Source organism: Vanellus vanellus (genome assembly GCF_965231255.1).
Source record: "Vanellus vanellus genome assembly, chromosome: 11".
Classification (NCBI taxonomy): Eukaryota; Metazoa; Chordata; class Aves; order Charadriiformes; family Charadriidae; genus Vanellus; species Vanellus vanellus.
In genome coordinates, this window is record NC_138916.1 from 3303614 (window position 1) to 3318230 (window position 14617).

Below are 14617 nucleotides of genomic sequence, written 5' to 3' on the forward strand. Positions count from 1 at the left end.
GCGCTGTGGGGAATCACCAGTTGCAGTTGTCGCTAGCTCAGTTGTCCTTGCATCCTTCCTTCATGGGGAGCACGTGGGTTGGCTGAAATTGCTTTGGGCCACATATCTGACCCTCTCACGTTTAATTTCTGGTGCGTACTTCAGATGCAAGAGAGTGGTTTAGCCCAGCCAAAGGCAGCCCTGTGGCTCTGCAGTCAATAAGGTGACTTTTGGAGGGGAAAGCTCATCATGTGCTGGATGCTCAGATTTCCCCTGCCCTGCTCTCATCTGAGCCTCACGCCAGCGTTGTGCTGCAGGGAATGCTTTTCTCTCCTTTCCTTGGCAGGAACCCTTTTAATTGATCATGGAGGTAACAGCTTTTTCCATACGGGTAGCAGACTGCAGGAGAGAGATGCTCAGCTTTTAGGAATCCTTTGTCAGGTGTGATGAGGAGGCCACAGAGACCCACGTATCTGCAGGGTGGCCCTACGCATCCCGGGGCTTTTAGCGAGTCAGGTGATTTCTACCAACATCTGCCGCAACCCTGCGCGCAGCCTCCGGGCAAAAAACTCCTGGCAAGGCTGGGTTAGAAGGTCACGTATAAGCAGCATTCATGGCCTGGAAAATGCACTCCTGAAATGCTTTGTAAAAGGGGAGTCACCCTGTAAAGGTCACATTGTCAAAATCAATACTGTTATATAGTGGCTTCAAAAGCTGATTAAGTGCCGTTGGCTCCTTTACCTGTCCTGGGGGCTGCACTTCACCGGACAGCAAAGCCTCAGAAAATGTTCAGTCCCAAACAGCTGCTTCCTCTAAACCTTTTGATCCGTTAAAATTAAAGGTCTCGGACCCCCTATTAATTGTACATTTGGATGCAGGTACAAGGCCAGGCAGGTTTGGCACGGCGTAGAAGAAAGGGAGGAGTTGTTCTTGAGACCTTTTGCTAGCAATGCTGGTAAACGCTTTATTGAGGTGCTTTGCCAGAAAAAAAAAAAATATATATATATGGCAAAGGGTCAAAGGGGGTTCCCCTTTGAAGGGGTAGCAGCTTGCTGCGGAGTTTAACGGGATTGGGACTTCACATCGCAGTTCCTGACAGCTATGTGTCCACCCAATTTTCACATTTACATAAAAACAAAACAAACCCAAAAATAGCGAGTAAAAGGGAATACAAATTTTATTGAGTAATGTTCATTCCCTCTCATCTCACTTTATTTTTTTTTTTTTTTTCCTCTCCACCCTGAACTTCCTAAATCAAAATGCCAGGAACAATTTTAGTCTCTACAAATAGTAACAGGCGGAGGGCTGAGCCCTAAAGATTCCATGATACTATTCCCACCTTCGTTAGCTGACTGCAGGCAAGTCTGTCCCGTCTTTCGTGCCCTAATTTTCCCAATTGCAAAATAAAAATACCAACTATGCTTTGTAAGAGGTGCTTTTGAAAAGCACCACGTGAGCTTCTTGTACCTTGATAGCAACGTTTAGGTTAAATGTTAACGATATCCTTTGCATTCTTTGCAGGGACAGCAGACTTGCTGTCCGAGCAGACTTGAAAGGAGCTAAAAACACGCACTTCACATGCAGTGTCAGAGCCTGAGTGGACAGTCTGCATAATCTCTCGCTCTGTTTTAATAGCCCAATGCCCCAAAACCAACATCGGCTGGGCTGGTAACCATGATACGGCTGTGCAAACTCTCACCGTGCATTCGTGAGCGGCAGAGAAGCAATCCTACAACCTGGGCTCACAGTTATGGGTTGCTTAGGTTGGAGTTTTGGAGGTCTCTGGAAGAGTTTGATGTTCAGCTCCCCTTAAACATCAGCGCAAACTGAACCCCTGCTCTGCGTTGGCACTTCCAGAGCTGCTTAGAAAGGAGTCTCTAGGCTGAGGACGCAGGGGGAAAAAAAAATCAGATTTCAGACTCGTTATAGGGGAAGCTAGGCGTAGCGCTCCTGGATTGGAGTCCTTGGTGCTGTGTCCCCTCCCTCCAGTGGCCGCGGGACCTGCTGCGGTGTCAGCCCTGCACAGGGAGTCCCACCAGCTCCCCGAGAACCTGCCACCCCTCAGCCCACGGGGGAGAGGACTGTGCGTGTGCTCCCGGTCTGCTGCAAATGTGACCGCAATCCAGCTGACGTAAATGGGGTCTTGTCTCTTCCGCTGGCGTCCTTTTCTTTGGATGGGATGTTAATTTGGCCCTCCAGCGGGCAAGTCTGGGAGAGGTTTGCTAATGCCAGTGGGCTCCCAGCCCATCCTCGGTTCACACCTGAGCACTTAAACACCTTTGTAGACTTAAAATAGGACTGGAAGTGGACATGGTGTGGGGATTTCCTCACCAAAGAGGAGACAAACGGAGGGCCGTGTACACCTTTTGATCTCTGGACAGTGCAGGGAATGGGGTGGTTACTCTCTAACACTGCGTCTTTTCTTTCTTGAAAGAAGATAAACCAGACTCGGCGGCGGCGGCAGCACTGAACTTGTCACCTAACGGCATTGGGAGTATTAACATGTCGGTGGAGATTAATGGCACAATTTACGCAGGTGAGAAAGAATCGCTGTCGGGGATGGGGAGAGAGCCGGGCTGGGGGCACGGAGCAGGAGGTGGAGGGGGTGGTGTGTTCCCAGGGGCTGGGCTTTCCCAAAAGCACCGCACGCACAGCCTGGCTGGCTTGGGAAGCTCAGCAGGAGATGATTTTTGTTCTCCTTTTTGGTGCTGGGCAGTCAAGGTGAATGAACGCCCTTTCCTTTTGGTGGTGGTGGTTGCTAGTGTGTTTAAAGCTTTAAGGGAAGAGACTTCTATGGAAGCGTTAATAGGAAGGAGTGTTATCCCTCTTCTCCTGAGGAGTGGCTTTACTCGGCTTTTCCTCAGGCATCTCTGGGAAGCACAAATTGGCCCCTGTGCTTGGCTCAAGCCGTTTCACTTCTTCAGGTCACACACGTGTGTCCCTGGGCAAAGCCCACGCGGGGAGCCTGGCACTGCCCTGCGATGAGAGTTGCTTCTCTCCTCCAAAGGCGTTGAAGCCCTTTGGGACCTCTCAGTCCTCTGTAAGCAAAACATCCCTGTGACAGAGGCTGCCAGAACAAGTCCCGGGGGATCCCTTCTTATATCCTGGTTGACCTTCTCATCTGTCTCCAAGCCTGCTTGTCTTGCGCTGAGCCCCTTTCTGTTAGGATGAGGTCTTTGGGGTTGCATAGACTACTCTTTGCTCTGTTGGCTGTCCCTCTCAGCCGTGCCGCCTCGTAGTCCCAGTAACCCTTCTCTTTCCCCCTCTGTGCCTTGCAGGAGTGCTCTTTGCCCAGAAGCCAGTCGTCCATCTCATTGCAGGCTCCAGCACCCAAAGCTCCTGCAGCAGCAGCAGCAGCTCCCACTGCTCTCCCAGCCCTACCTCATCCCGGGGAACCCCCAGCGCAGAGCCCTCCACCAGCTGGTCTCTCTGATGGACGGCCGAGCCTGCTGTCTCTCACACTGGCCTCCGGCAGCTCTTTCTCTCTGCTCTCGGCAGGGAGCGAGCCGGGAAGGAGTCGCACAGATTACCTCATCTCAAGGAACCTGCTTTTGTGGTTGGCCAACGGCAAGATGATGATGATGCTGAAACCTTTCCATGCCAGCGAGTTTTTCTTCATCGTCTGTTTGTCCAGCCTTTTTTCTTTGTTCTCCCCTTTCTTTCCTCCCTTTTGCTTTTTGGTTTCTTCCTCCTCCTCCTCCTCCTCCTCCCCCCAGGGTTTGCTGTGTTCCTGTTGGGGGGTGGGACATGGAGGTGTGTGTGGGGGGGGACACGATGGACACATGCCTGGCGTTTTTCAATCAGGGATCGTCTCTAGGAGCTGCGGGTTGAGATGGCTGAGACGTCACCAAGGCAGGTGGAAAGAGCTGGAGCAGGGAAAAGGGCCGGGGAGGGGGATGTTCTCCTCCAACCAGTAGCCACAGGACTCTTTCCACAAAACAACGTTGTTGTGTTGACAATCCCAAGAGCCGACGGGGTGCCTTGCCCCTGTCCTCCCGTGGCTTGTGCTGCAGAAGGCCGTGCGGCTGCAGAGCAGGCAAGCTTCCTCGCTTTCCTTCTGGCTCTGTCGTGGTCCGGTCTTGGTATGTCCTCCCCTAAAACACATGCTCTTGGCTTCTGAGCCTCCTTCCCTCCTCTCTGAGGTCTTGGCAAGAGGGGAAGGACTTTCTCACCGCTACATTTGACCCATAGACATGTTAAAAACCTCTCCATCAGCTGCTTCGTTCTCCTGGCTGGCGCTGCCCTCTCCCTTACTGTTGCCTTCTTCAAGCTTTCAGCCAAGTTTTAAATGCCCTCGACCTTGTCTTTCTCTCTCCTTGAGGAACTCATCCCACTACCATTTACCCTGACAGCCTCAACTTCTTTTGGCTCGTCGTTTTCATCCTCTGCCCCCTTGCCACAAAAGGGCTGTCGTTTAGGTTGATCTGGGCTTCCTGGAGCGACTTCCTTCTCCTAAGGTGTCTTTTGGTAGCCCCTGGAAGCGCTCCACGTCTGTGTGCTGAGAAAATAGGAGGCGATAAGTGAAACCTAATTCAGTGGGGCTGTGGGGTGTGTGTAGGTATTGCGGTTAATGTTACGGGCGCGTCTTTTCCTTGGTCTCTGAACAAGCCTACGGATGCCCCGTCCCCTTCAAATTGTACATGAGTAGAAAGAAAGCGGCGCCCGCTCAGTCGAGTAAGACCTTTTGCTCTCCTGGGTGGCAGCAGGGAACGGGAAATCGAGCCCTTCCTCCCTTTTTCCCCTCAAACCTCGTGTTGAAAGCAGCCACAGGCTGGCCACGGCTCTGACTTAGTGACTGCTGGAACTCAGCTCCTGCTCAGGTGGCCTCATTCTGTCCTCTCTCTCCTCCTGCTTGGCCTGTCCCCCGTGTGCTCTCCCCAGCCTGGAGATCAGGTCCAAGCACCGCTAGCACCATTTCATCCTGCCCTGGTGACGTCCTTCCCATCCTCCGGGCCCAAGTCAGGTTTTTTTGAGCAGATGAAATACCTCAGATATGTACTTGTTGTTGGGGTTTTATTTTTTTTTTGTTTGTTTTGGGTTGTTTTTTTTTTTTTTTTAACCTCTTCAGGAAGTATTGGCATATCTTATCGCTTGTTTTTTATATGTGGTTTTGCTGACATTGTGTTTATTTTTTTTAATTATTATTATTATTATTTTTAATTGTATCACCAAAGACAGAAAGAAAAGCTGAGCAAAGAGGCAGCGGCTTCCCCATCCTTTAGGCTAGCAGGGGACAAGCTGAGCAGCATCATCCCAGGACATGTGCACCGATGCCGGAGGATGGGTAGAGACGGGCAAAGAGGGCAAGAGCGGGTGCTGACTTAGTAGATCCTTCATTTTGGACATGAGGGTGTCTCCAAAGTCCCTTTTTTTTTTTTTTTTTTTTTTTTTCCCCAAGTTCCAGGATCTTTTTGCAAAGCTGTTTAGTGCAGTGGGGAGATGACGGCGCTGCTTGGGCTGCAGAGTGGCCGGACCTCTCCCCGGGGAAGTGGTGGCTGACAGCCGAAAGCACAGCGTGGTCTCGCAGTGCGGCACCCAGCCACCTCCTCGGCTGTGCTGGGACTCTATCCCAGACACGTCTCCTTCTGTCCGCGCTCCAAGACTAAGCCATGTTTGGGTGGCCTTTGTAAGAGGCACCAAAAGAAGTAATTCTAGTTTTTTCACCTGTGCGTAGGTCCCTACGTAACAACCACCTGAGCCAGCAGATATACGACAACCCAAACAAAAACCTCGTTACGCCTCCAGAGGTTCAGCCTCCTACAAACCAGTTTGCTGGCGTGTGGTGGGTGAGTTGCCGTGTGTCATCCCAGTATGAGAAGCAGAAGGTCCCCTTTTATCCGCTCCCGCGGGTGAGCCGAGCTGGCGGGAGCGTTTAGCTCTGCGTGGCAGGGGATGCTCGAGCTGCGTCTGCCTGTGCTGCTCAGCCCGGAGGGGTCTGTGTCTTCCCTGCCCGGATGTTTCTGCGACGTACTCTGAGCAACTTGAGCCTGTCCTGGCGCTCTGGGAGACTTACGAGCCCTCCTCTTAATACCTCTGCTCAGCCGTGGCACGGTCCCTGTGCTCCCAGGATGTCCTGCTCCCCGAAGCTCTTATTTTATACTACTGAAAAAGAGCATGGCTTAAAAATAAAAAAAAAATAATAAAAAAAAAAACCACCACACAAGCCCTGTTAGCAGCCTGAGGATGGGGCTTAAAAATGGACACAGAAAACAAAATGAATAATCTTTTAAACTCTCAAATGTCAGGTTCTCCTTTTCCATCTCCTCAGCTGCGCTGCTGCCCTGTCCTCGAGAGCCGAGTCCTCTCGTCTAAACCCTTTTAGTTGCGAGAGGCTCTGTGCTCTCTATACATTAGTTTATCCGTTATAGCCTGAGTTTGCCCCCTGCCCAACATCAGGAGGACCTGGTGGGAGGAAGAGGGCGAGTGGGTGAGAGGCACATGTCCCGAGATAGATGCTGCTCCACCGCGTCCCATCTCTGCCTGCTTTTGGCTGGAGGAAGGACCCCCCCCTCTTCCCCAAGCGTTTGCTTGGCAGATCCCGCAGGCCTCCACAGCATTTCATCCTCGCAGGCTCGGAGAGGGTTTTCCGGACTCCGGGGCTCATTCAGATTGGAATATTATATTTTTATTTTTCCCTTTTTTGTTTTCGGTTGTTTGTTGTTTTGGTTTTGTTGGTTTGTTGTTGGTTTTTGTTTTTTGTTTTTGTTTTTTTTTTTTATTATTATTTGGGGGTTGGGTTTGGGGGGCTGTTTCCTATGTGTGGGACTGGGGGACTTCTTGCTTTTTCCTTACGCTTTCTTCTCTGGTCCTGGGGAGCAGAGGTTAGTAATGGGGTGGGTTTGCTTATGTATCACATGCTAACATTGTGTTTTCTTGCACAGAAAGGCACTCGAATCACTGAACTGCTAAACAGCTTTGACACTACTAGAGTATTAATGTTTATAAGCTTTACACAACTAGACTGGAAATAGACAGGGACTAACAGATTGTTTTTGTATCCAATTCAGGGAAAGAATCAAGTCGGGATGTGTAACAGATACCTCAGTAAAAAAAAAAAAAAAAAAAAAAATAAGCTGCAACAATAAAACTGGTCCTTTCTCGGCGCGCGGTGACAAGGACCAGCTATTCAGACTGTGAAGAGTAACCCTTTTCCCTAAGCCCGGCTTTGATACTGGCGGTTGGCTTTAATTGCGTGGGTTTTGCTGAGCTCCAGGTCTCCTACTGAGCTGCCAGGTTTTTGGGGACAGGGTTACGGAAACCAGCAGCGGAGGCAGGGCGGAGGAGCCGGGGAAGGCTGAGCGAGGGTGGTGGATTCTTCCTGCCCACCCCCCCCCATCTATTTTCCCTGGCTCTGCTTCATTTCACTCGACCGTGTTCGATTGTATAGTTACTCAGGGGTTTTGATACTGCGGGTAGGACTGTTCCTCGTGTGAAGTGCTCCGCTTTGCAGTGTGGCTAATACTCTTTCAACTCCGGACCAGCGAAATGTTTCGCAGCGAGCAGCCAAAAAAAAAAAAAAAACCAAACAAGCAAACAAAAAAAAAAAAAGCCCCCAGCTTGCTTTTGTGCAGCCTCCATACTCCTGGGGTTGTTTTTTTTTGGGGGGGGGGGAGGGAGATTTGCCAGGTGGGTTTGATGCCCACCTCAGGGGAGAGGGGAGGGGGGGGAAAGAAACAAAACCGAACCTCTGTTCATCCTTTTCCAGCAGATCCCGGTTTACGCTGGGAAGGCACAAAGCTTGTGAGCTGGGAAAAGGGGAAGAGGTGAGGGGGAAGGCTGCGCGCCTGCTCCGCTCCCAAAGTGAATGTGAACGTGTCACACCAAGTCCTTTTGGCCGCTGCGTTGTGTGTGTGCGTGCGTGTGCTCCAAATGGGTTCAGATCCGATGTTTTCACCAAACAGCTGCAGCAGCCTTGCTACTAGTTTTCTTACCTATTTAAAAATAAAAAAAATAATAAAATAAAGAAATAGGAAAAAAAAAAAAAAGAAATGTGATAGCCTAGGCGGTGGATAAATACCTCAACGTCTCCTTCCAACAAGTGTCTGTATATGTTGTTGTTGGGTTTTTTCTATCTTACACGTTATCTGAATGTTTATATTCCAATAAACTTCTACCTCTTCACATGGTGACCCCGCACGCCTGATTTGTGACCCCCCCCCCCCCCCCCCCCCCCCCGCTGTTGTGCTAAATTGAGAGTCGAAAGATTTCTCGGCTCCTTCTTCATCCCTGGGACATTCCCTTCTTCATCCTGGCTCAGCCCTGGTGAGGTCCGTGTCCTTGCAGGTCTTCGTGCTCCCAGTTTGTATCTTCCTGGGAAGAACTGGGCTGTAAGCCTGGTCTGGCCTGATGCGGTTTTGCCCTCTGTGGGCAGAATGGTCGTTAAACAGCTGAGTGATGCTGGATCTCCTTTCCCAGGTGTCGCCCAGGGCTCGCAGTTGCCCCTCTACCTGCCTTTTGTCCCTCCTTTGTCACCTTCTCTGCATGGAAAGGACATTTAATGCTTCCCAGCGGTTTTGCTATTTACATAGCACCTGACGTTGTTTTTTCCAGTCATTCAACCAGTTTGGCGGTTGGAGTGGAACTGGTTTCCAGCCCTTTTCGTACCAGCGTTTCCGAGGCCCCGGTGTCTGCGTTTGTTTTGGCTGGCGGCCCCGTCTGTGGGTGCTGGGATGGAGCCCGGTGCGCGCCTGCAACTCACCCTGTCTCCGGCATCCCCACGGAAACCTTCTCCCCTCCTGCCCGCAGAGGCTCCTCCGTCAGCATCTGGCTGCCCTGGAGATGCGTGCGCGGCTGTGAAACGCCTATCCGAGGGGGATGGCTGTGCCAGGACTGCGGCACACGCCGGCACGCATCCACCCTGGGCTTCCTTGCCGTGCCCCGTGGCCGGGATGCTGTAAAACAGGTTGCGTGCTCTTTGAGCATCCCCGCTGCCCCTCTGCAGAGGACGGACAGAGCCTCTTGCTGCTCGATGGGTGTGGAGGAGCTGACGGGAAAACAGAGACGCTGAGAACCTGCTTGTTCCTCCTCTCTTCGCAAGGCAGGCGTGTCCCTGAGCTCGTGCCGCGGGTCCTGCCCGCTGGGTGCCCCCGCTGCAGGCAGGGCACGCGGTGCCCATCACCAGAGTGGCGAAATTCAGCTGCCCGCTGGCCTCTCCGGGGATTTCACTCTGTGCCGTGCGAGAAGAGCTGCTTCCTGGGTTTTAGGACCCTCCCCGCCACCCCGAGGATCCCGGTTATCGGAGGAGAGCGGGCTGGCAGAGCCGCTCGCCTGGCCTGGGCTCCGGTCCCAGCCTATCCCAGCAGCGGGCAGGTGAAGGCAGAGCTTTTTCCCCACCGCGTTCCCTCCCCTCCTGCCCACCGGTGGGTTTGGCTTTTCCCAGCTCCAATTTTTCCCCAGGTGAGCTCAGCTGATACGGCGCCTCAAGGACTCGCCTCCCCTCGCCGTTCACCTTAAAAGCCAGATGCCCGAAGCAGGTAAGGTGGGTTCTGGCAATGGGGAGGGGGAGCAAACACCCTCGGTGCGCGCTGCCATGGGGTTTATCCGCCAGCAACCTTAAAATCGGAGATAGGAAGGTGCCGGCCCCGGTGGTGGGCTGGAGGAGGGTCTCCCCCTGGATCTGGGGGTGCTCAGAGACCTGGTCTCATATGAGGGGGAAGCCCTGTGGTGGCCACCCTGACCTCATTGTGGGCCATCCCTGCAGCTCTCCCGGCCTCCAGCCCCCGTTACCTGCTTGGTGCAGCCTGTCCCTGCGCAGCATCCCCCGGCCCCGCTGCCCCAGCACCCAAAACCAGGCACCCAAAGGGATGCCATACACCTTCCCCGCTTCCTCCCCAGCCCTACGGACCAGTGGGGGTCCGTATGCCCTGGGTGGCCACGCTCCAGCCCTCCCAACTGGCTTTCCCAGGGCTGGATGGCCACGGCATTGGCAGCCGTTGTTTGGGATGGAATATAATCCTCCAGGCGCGTTCCCATCCCAACCCCCTTCCCTCCATCCCTCCCCTAAACGCCGCCATTCACCGCTTATCCCAGCCACAACCTGCCTTCCCTAACAAATAACAAAGGGCGAAAGAGAGCCCAGCGTGGATTAAAGCATCTGGGTCGGAAAGCTCAGCCCCGCGGTGTGAGACGCCGCTTGCTTTTCTCTCGCAAACATTAAGATCCCTTTAACGAACCCAGGTCAGGCTCCGGCAGAGCTTTGTCCAGACCCTGTTCTCCATAATCCCTCGCTGCAGGGCTGGAGGAGAAGCCAGCGCCGGGCACAGGGAGGCTTTGCACTGGCACAGCGATGTTTGCATCGCCGTTTGTTGCCCACTTCTGAAAGCCTAAAAAGTTTCCGAAGAAACTTCAGCCCCAATGTCCAGGATTTTGGTTCTCTGGTCCTTAAATTACCACTGTGCGGAGACGTCACCCTGCTCAGCTGCTGGGGAGCCCCAAACCCCGCGGGCATCCCCGCCGGGAGGGAAAAAGCCCAGCCCATTGCCTGCAGGACACCGGTCCTCTGGACACAGCTCGGGGAGAAGGCTCCCCCTCTTTTTGGGCCAGACTTGGGTATACAACACCTCAGGGACCGCTGCCACTTTGAATCCAGCTCGGACACCCCCCCTTGAAGGTGCCCCCGCTCCCCTCCAGCGGTACCGGTGCCTTCCTGTGCGTTTCGTGTCCCCGTCAAGCAAGCGGCTAATCGTCAGTGGTGCCCTACCTGCGTCAGCCCGGCAGTGGGGCTGATAAAAGCCGCTTTTTTCCATAACCCTTATCATCCCCGGGGGTGAGGCCGGGTTTGTTTTAGCCTCGCCAGAGCCAGACCGATGTCAGGCTGCCCGCGCCCACAGATGCCGAGCCTCCCAGCACTGTCCCGGCCCCGCCAGCTCCTCTCCCACCTTCTGGTTTTCGGATGCTCCAGTTCAATCCCGCCTTGCAAAGACGGCAGGGGAGGTGGGCAGCCAGGTTTTGCTCTTCTCCGTTGCTCCATTACCCATGGAGAGCCATGGCGGTGCAACCCTGGTGAGATCCGCCGTGCTCACAGTGCCTGTCTCTTTCTCCAGCGCATTTGCAGGTCTTCCTTGGTGCAGGACTGGCCGTGCTCTGCCTCAGCATCCTCCTGGGCTGCGCCATGTGCTGGCGGCACCGCTGGCGCCTGGGCCCCCACCTTGGCTGGAAGTGGGCGACGGTGGAGCTGGGACCCTCTCTGCCCGCCGGGACGGTGCCGGTGCCTATCCAGCAGCACTATGAGGAGGTGGCAGGAGAGGTGCTGGGTTCCCGGGCCGAGGAGGGTCCCCCAGTGTCACCTGTGTCTCACAGGGGTTTGCTCCACGGCAGAGCCTCCTTGCCCAGCCTCCCCTTCTCCACGAAGCTGGCAGGAGCATGGCAGCGCCACTATAGCATCTCTGGAACCAACCTCCTCTGCAACGAGGAAGGCCCGCTGGTCTACCCCGTCCTGGGACCCTCCACCCCGCTGTCCTCCGGCACCGGCCCCACACAGCGTCCCCGGCTCCACTGCGACTTGTTCTACTCGCCAGCCAAGGCCACGCTCACCGTGATGGTCCTCGGCATCACCCACCTGCCCAAGGGGCTGCGGGGTGGACGGGGCTCCTACGTCAAGGTGTACCTTCTGCCACGGTTCCCGGCGTCCCGGCACGTGGCATTGCAGCGCGGCAGCCTCCACCCTGGCTGCCGGGAGCCGTGCCGGTTCGGCCGGTACAGCCTGGAGGAGCTGAGGAGCTTCACCCTACGCTTTGCTGTCTACACCAAGTTTCACAGCCTCAAGGACTCCTTTGTGGGAGAGGTCCTCTTCCCCTGTGCTCAAGCCACCTGGGACCCCCAGGCACCTTCTAGCTACAGCTGGGAGCTGTCAAGCACCAAAACCAAGCTCAGAAAGGTCAGGAAGACAGTGGTCTCCAATGGGGGGGGGTTGCCCTCATGTTTTGGCTGAGGTCCGCTTGGTCTCAGAGCCTTAAAACTCCATGGCGAGAACCAGAGCCTCCTCCAAGAGTCACCCGGTGGGAGGCAGCAGGAGAGACTGAAGGTGCTGAGATGGCAGCCTCCTGTCCCCAGGGTGCTCTCCCTTCTGGTGCGGGTTCATGAGCTGCCCACAATTAATATCCATCAACCATAACAACTGGCAGCATCTCTGCTCGGGGCCTTCGCTGAAGGTGGGGGTGCTGGGGGTGGAAGGGTCAAATGCAGAGCTGGCACCATCCTCATGGTGATGGTAAGCATCCAATTCACCTTCTTGACTCATTTTTGCCTGTTCTTGACCCACCTATAGCATAGGTGGGAGACAAGGGTCCCTGAGCGGGCGGGGCTAGATGAGGTCGGAGGTGGTTGCAAAGCGTCTCCTGCTCTCTCATCTCATTGCAGTGTTCCAGCGCCCATGACATTCGCCGCAGTGTCCTCTCCTCGCCCCCCAAATCCCTTGGCCAGCTCTTCCTTCTCCTCCAGTACCAAGCTTTGGCCAGCCGTATCAAGGTGCTGGTCCGCAAGGCGGAGCACCTGGGCCGGCTCTCGCGCATGCCGGGCACACCAGGTAGGGCACGGGGCACAGAGCTGGGGGCAAGGAGATGCCCAGATGGGCACAGGGAATGGCTTCCCCTCCTTTTGCTTGGGAGATAGTCTTAATTCCTCTTGAACATCCCTTTTTCTAAGCAACACCAGTGCAGGTAGCACAGCTAGGATCTAGGTATCTCCAATACGGCCCCAAAATGCTCAAAATACACATATTTATGGTAAAAAAAAAATAGCACGTGGCTTTCTGTCCTGCTGACTATTGTCATCTCTGGCTCCCTCAGCCCATGCAAAGCCTGGGATGCAGGCAGGGATGGGAGCCGAGGACTTTGGAGGTCCTTGCTCCCAACCAAGGAAGGGTAGGTGCAACCAGGATGGACAGCATGTCTCCATCCTCTCCCCACAGCTCCGCAGAGCCCCGCGGAGAGCTTATAGGCCCCCAGGCACCCCAATTTGGCTGCCCACGCTCTGCAAGAACTTGGCTCGCGAACCTCCAGCCTCCCTCCCTGGTGTGTGTCCAGAGCAGGTCCCTCCCACCAAGGCTCTGTCTCCATTTCCAGGCCACTATGTCATCATCCACCTTTACCACAACGGCCATGTCATTGACACTAAGGAGACCAAGTCCATCACTGGCTACAACCCCGTCTGGAACATGCCATTCCTCTTCAACCTCCCCGCTGGGGACATCCAGCAGCAAGAGCTGTCCTTGGAGTTCACCGTCATGCAGGTGAGCAGAACGAAGGTGACCATGGCCAAGAAGTGGTCTGGATCGCCCATGCTCAGGAGCTTCTCCTGCAACCAGGGGTCTCAAGCCCCCACGTGCCGGAAGGGTACAGGCAAGCCTGGAGGAGCTATTCCTTGCTGCCCACAGGAGGCTGCTGGGGTGGGATTGCTCTTCTGGGGGCAATGGGTGTTTCTAGCTCTGCTTGAAGACCATCAACCATGTCCTGCACTGCTTCTGCCCCTCTCCTGCCACAGGCTCGCATCTACACCCGCAGCTCCCCACTGGGCCGCGTGCAGGTGGGTCCCCGCGCCCCTGGGGCCGGGCTGCTGCACTGGAGGGAGATGTGCAGCCGAGGCCAGCTGGAGTCAGCGCGGTGGCACCGGATCCAGCCCAACGTCCTCGGACCCTAATCTTGCCCGCAGCCCACCGGCAGGGCTTGCCTGGGACTCGGGCACCCATGGGAACAAGTGAAGGGGGATCTCTGAGCCTTGGAGAGGCAAGGTCTCAGTCTGCATGTTGTCATGGGCTCCATCTCCACGGCTGGAGATGGGTGGTGGCTGGCACAACCCTCCTTCTGAACAGAGGGGAACGAGGCCATCTGAGATGGCTTCAGCTGCGGGGAGAGAAGAGGAGCCTTTCTTTGCTATGTCCACTGGACACCGGCTCAGTGCCTTCACCCCGAGTGAGCCCCGACTGCCTGAAACATTGGCCATGGTAGGACATCGGTGGGAAAAGCACCCAGCTGGGAGACCAGCCCCGTGGCCACCACAGTAGTGGAATCTACTGCCCCTTCTAATCTACCATCACCAGTCCACCCTTGTGACCCAGTCCCACAGCAGCCAAGACCTTCACCAGACCCTTCCCCATCCCCACGGGCTGGGACACAGCCTGCTTTGTTCCCCCACGAGAAGAAACACAAGGACTCAGCGATATTGCCCCAAACCCCCCCCGCACTAGTGCTAAAGGTGGTCATCAGCGTTTTTAATTAATTGCTGGCCCAAACGAGTGGTTGATAAATAAACAAAGGGGATGAGCATGATTGCAAGCACAGAGTAATTGAAGCTCTTTCCTATCCTGGTGCTCTTTGCTTGGCTATGCCATGGCCCAGCAGCATCTGTGGTCCAGCTCTAGGAACAAGAACTGCCCTCCAAAGTGGTGGCCTGGGTGGGAGGGGATGGTCACCTACTCATGGGGCAGGAGGGAGCAAAGCCCCACTCACGTAACCCCTGCATGGTGCTAATTACTAAATAAACGGGGACCGAGGCCCTTTCTCCATGCAGATTAACTGGACAGTGAACCTCTTCCACCAGTTCCTTGCCCCCCTGGCCGTGACCCATCTCCAGTCCCAAGGGCTGGAGATCCCTGTGGGGACAACGGCAGCTCTCAGCCCTGTTTGGTGGAAGGAGAGAGAGA

At 55.0% G+C, this 14617-nt stretch overlaps 2 protein-coding genes across 2 annotated transcripts in view; both read left to right on the top strand.

Moving 5' to 3' along the window:
- Positions 1–3541, top strand: part of ARID3B (AT-rich interaction domain 3B) — a 33473-nt gene extending 29932 nt beyond the window's left edge. Inside the window, exons 8-9 of the mRNA XM_082488882.1 lie at positions 2414–2515; positions 3258–3541. Coding sequence (XP_082345008.1) covers positions 2414–2515; positions 3258–3412 — 257 coding nt within the window. The 3' untranslated portion in view covers positions 3413–3541. The remainder of the gene's footprint in view (positions 1–2413; positions 2516–3257) is intronic.
- Positions 3542–9439: 5898 nt separating this feature from the next.
- On the top strand, positions 9440–13614 carry LOC309676400 (synaptotagmin-5-like; the record flags this gene model as incomplete). Its single annotated transcript, XM_082488938.1, has 5 exons — positions 9440–9452; positions 11022–11854; positions 12337–12502; positions 13041–13207; positions 13459–13614. 5 exons carry the CDS (start codon positions 9440–9442, stop codon positions 13612–13614), a joined length of 1335 nt encoding a protein of 444 aa, XP_082345064.1.
- Between the last annotated feature and the right edge of the window lie 1003 nt (positions 13615–14617).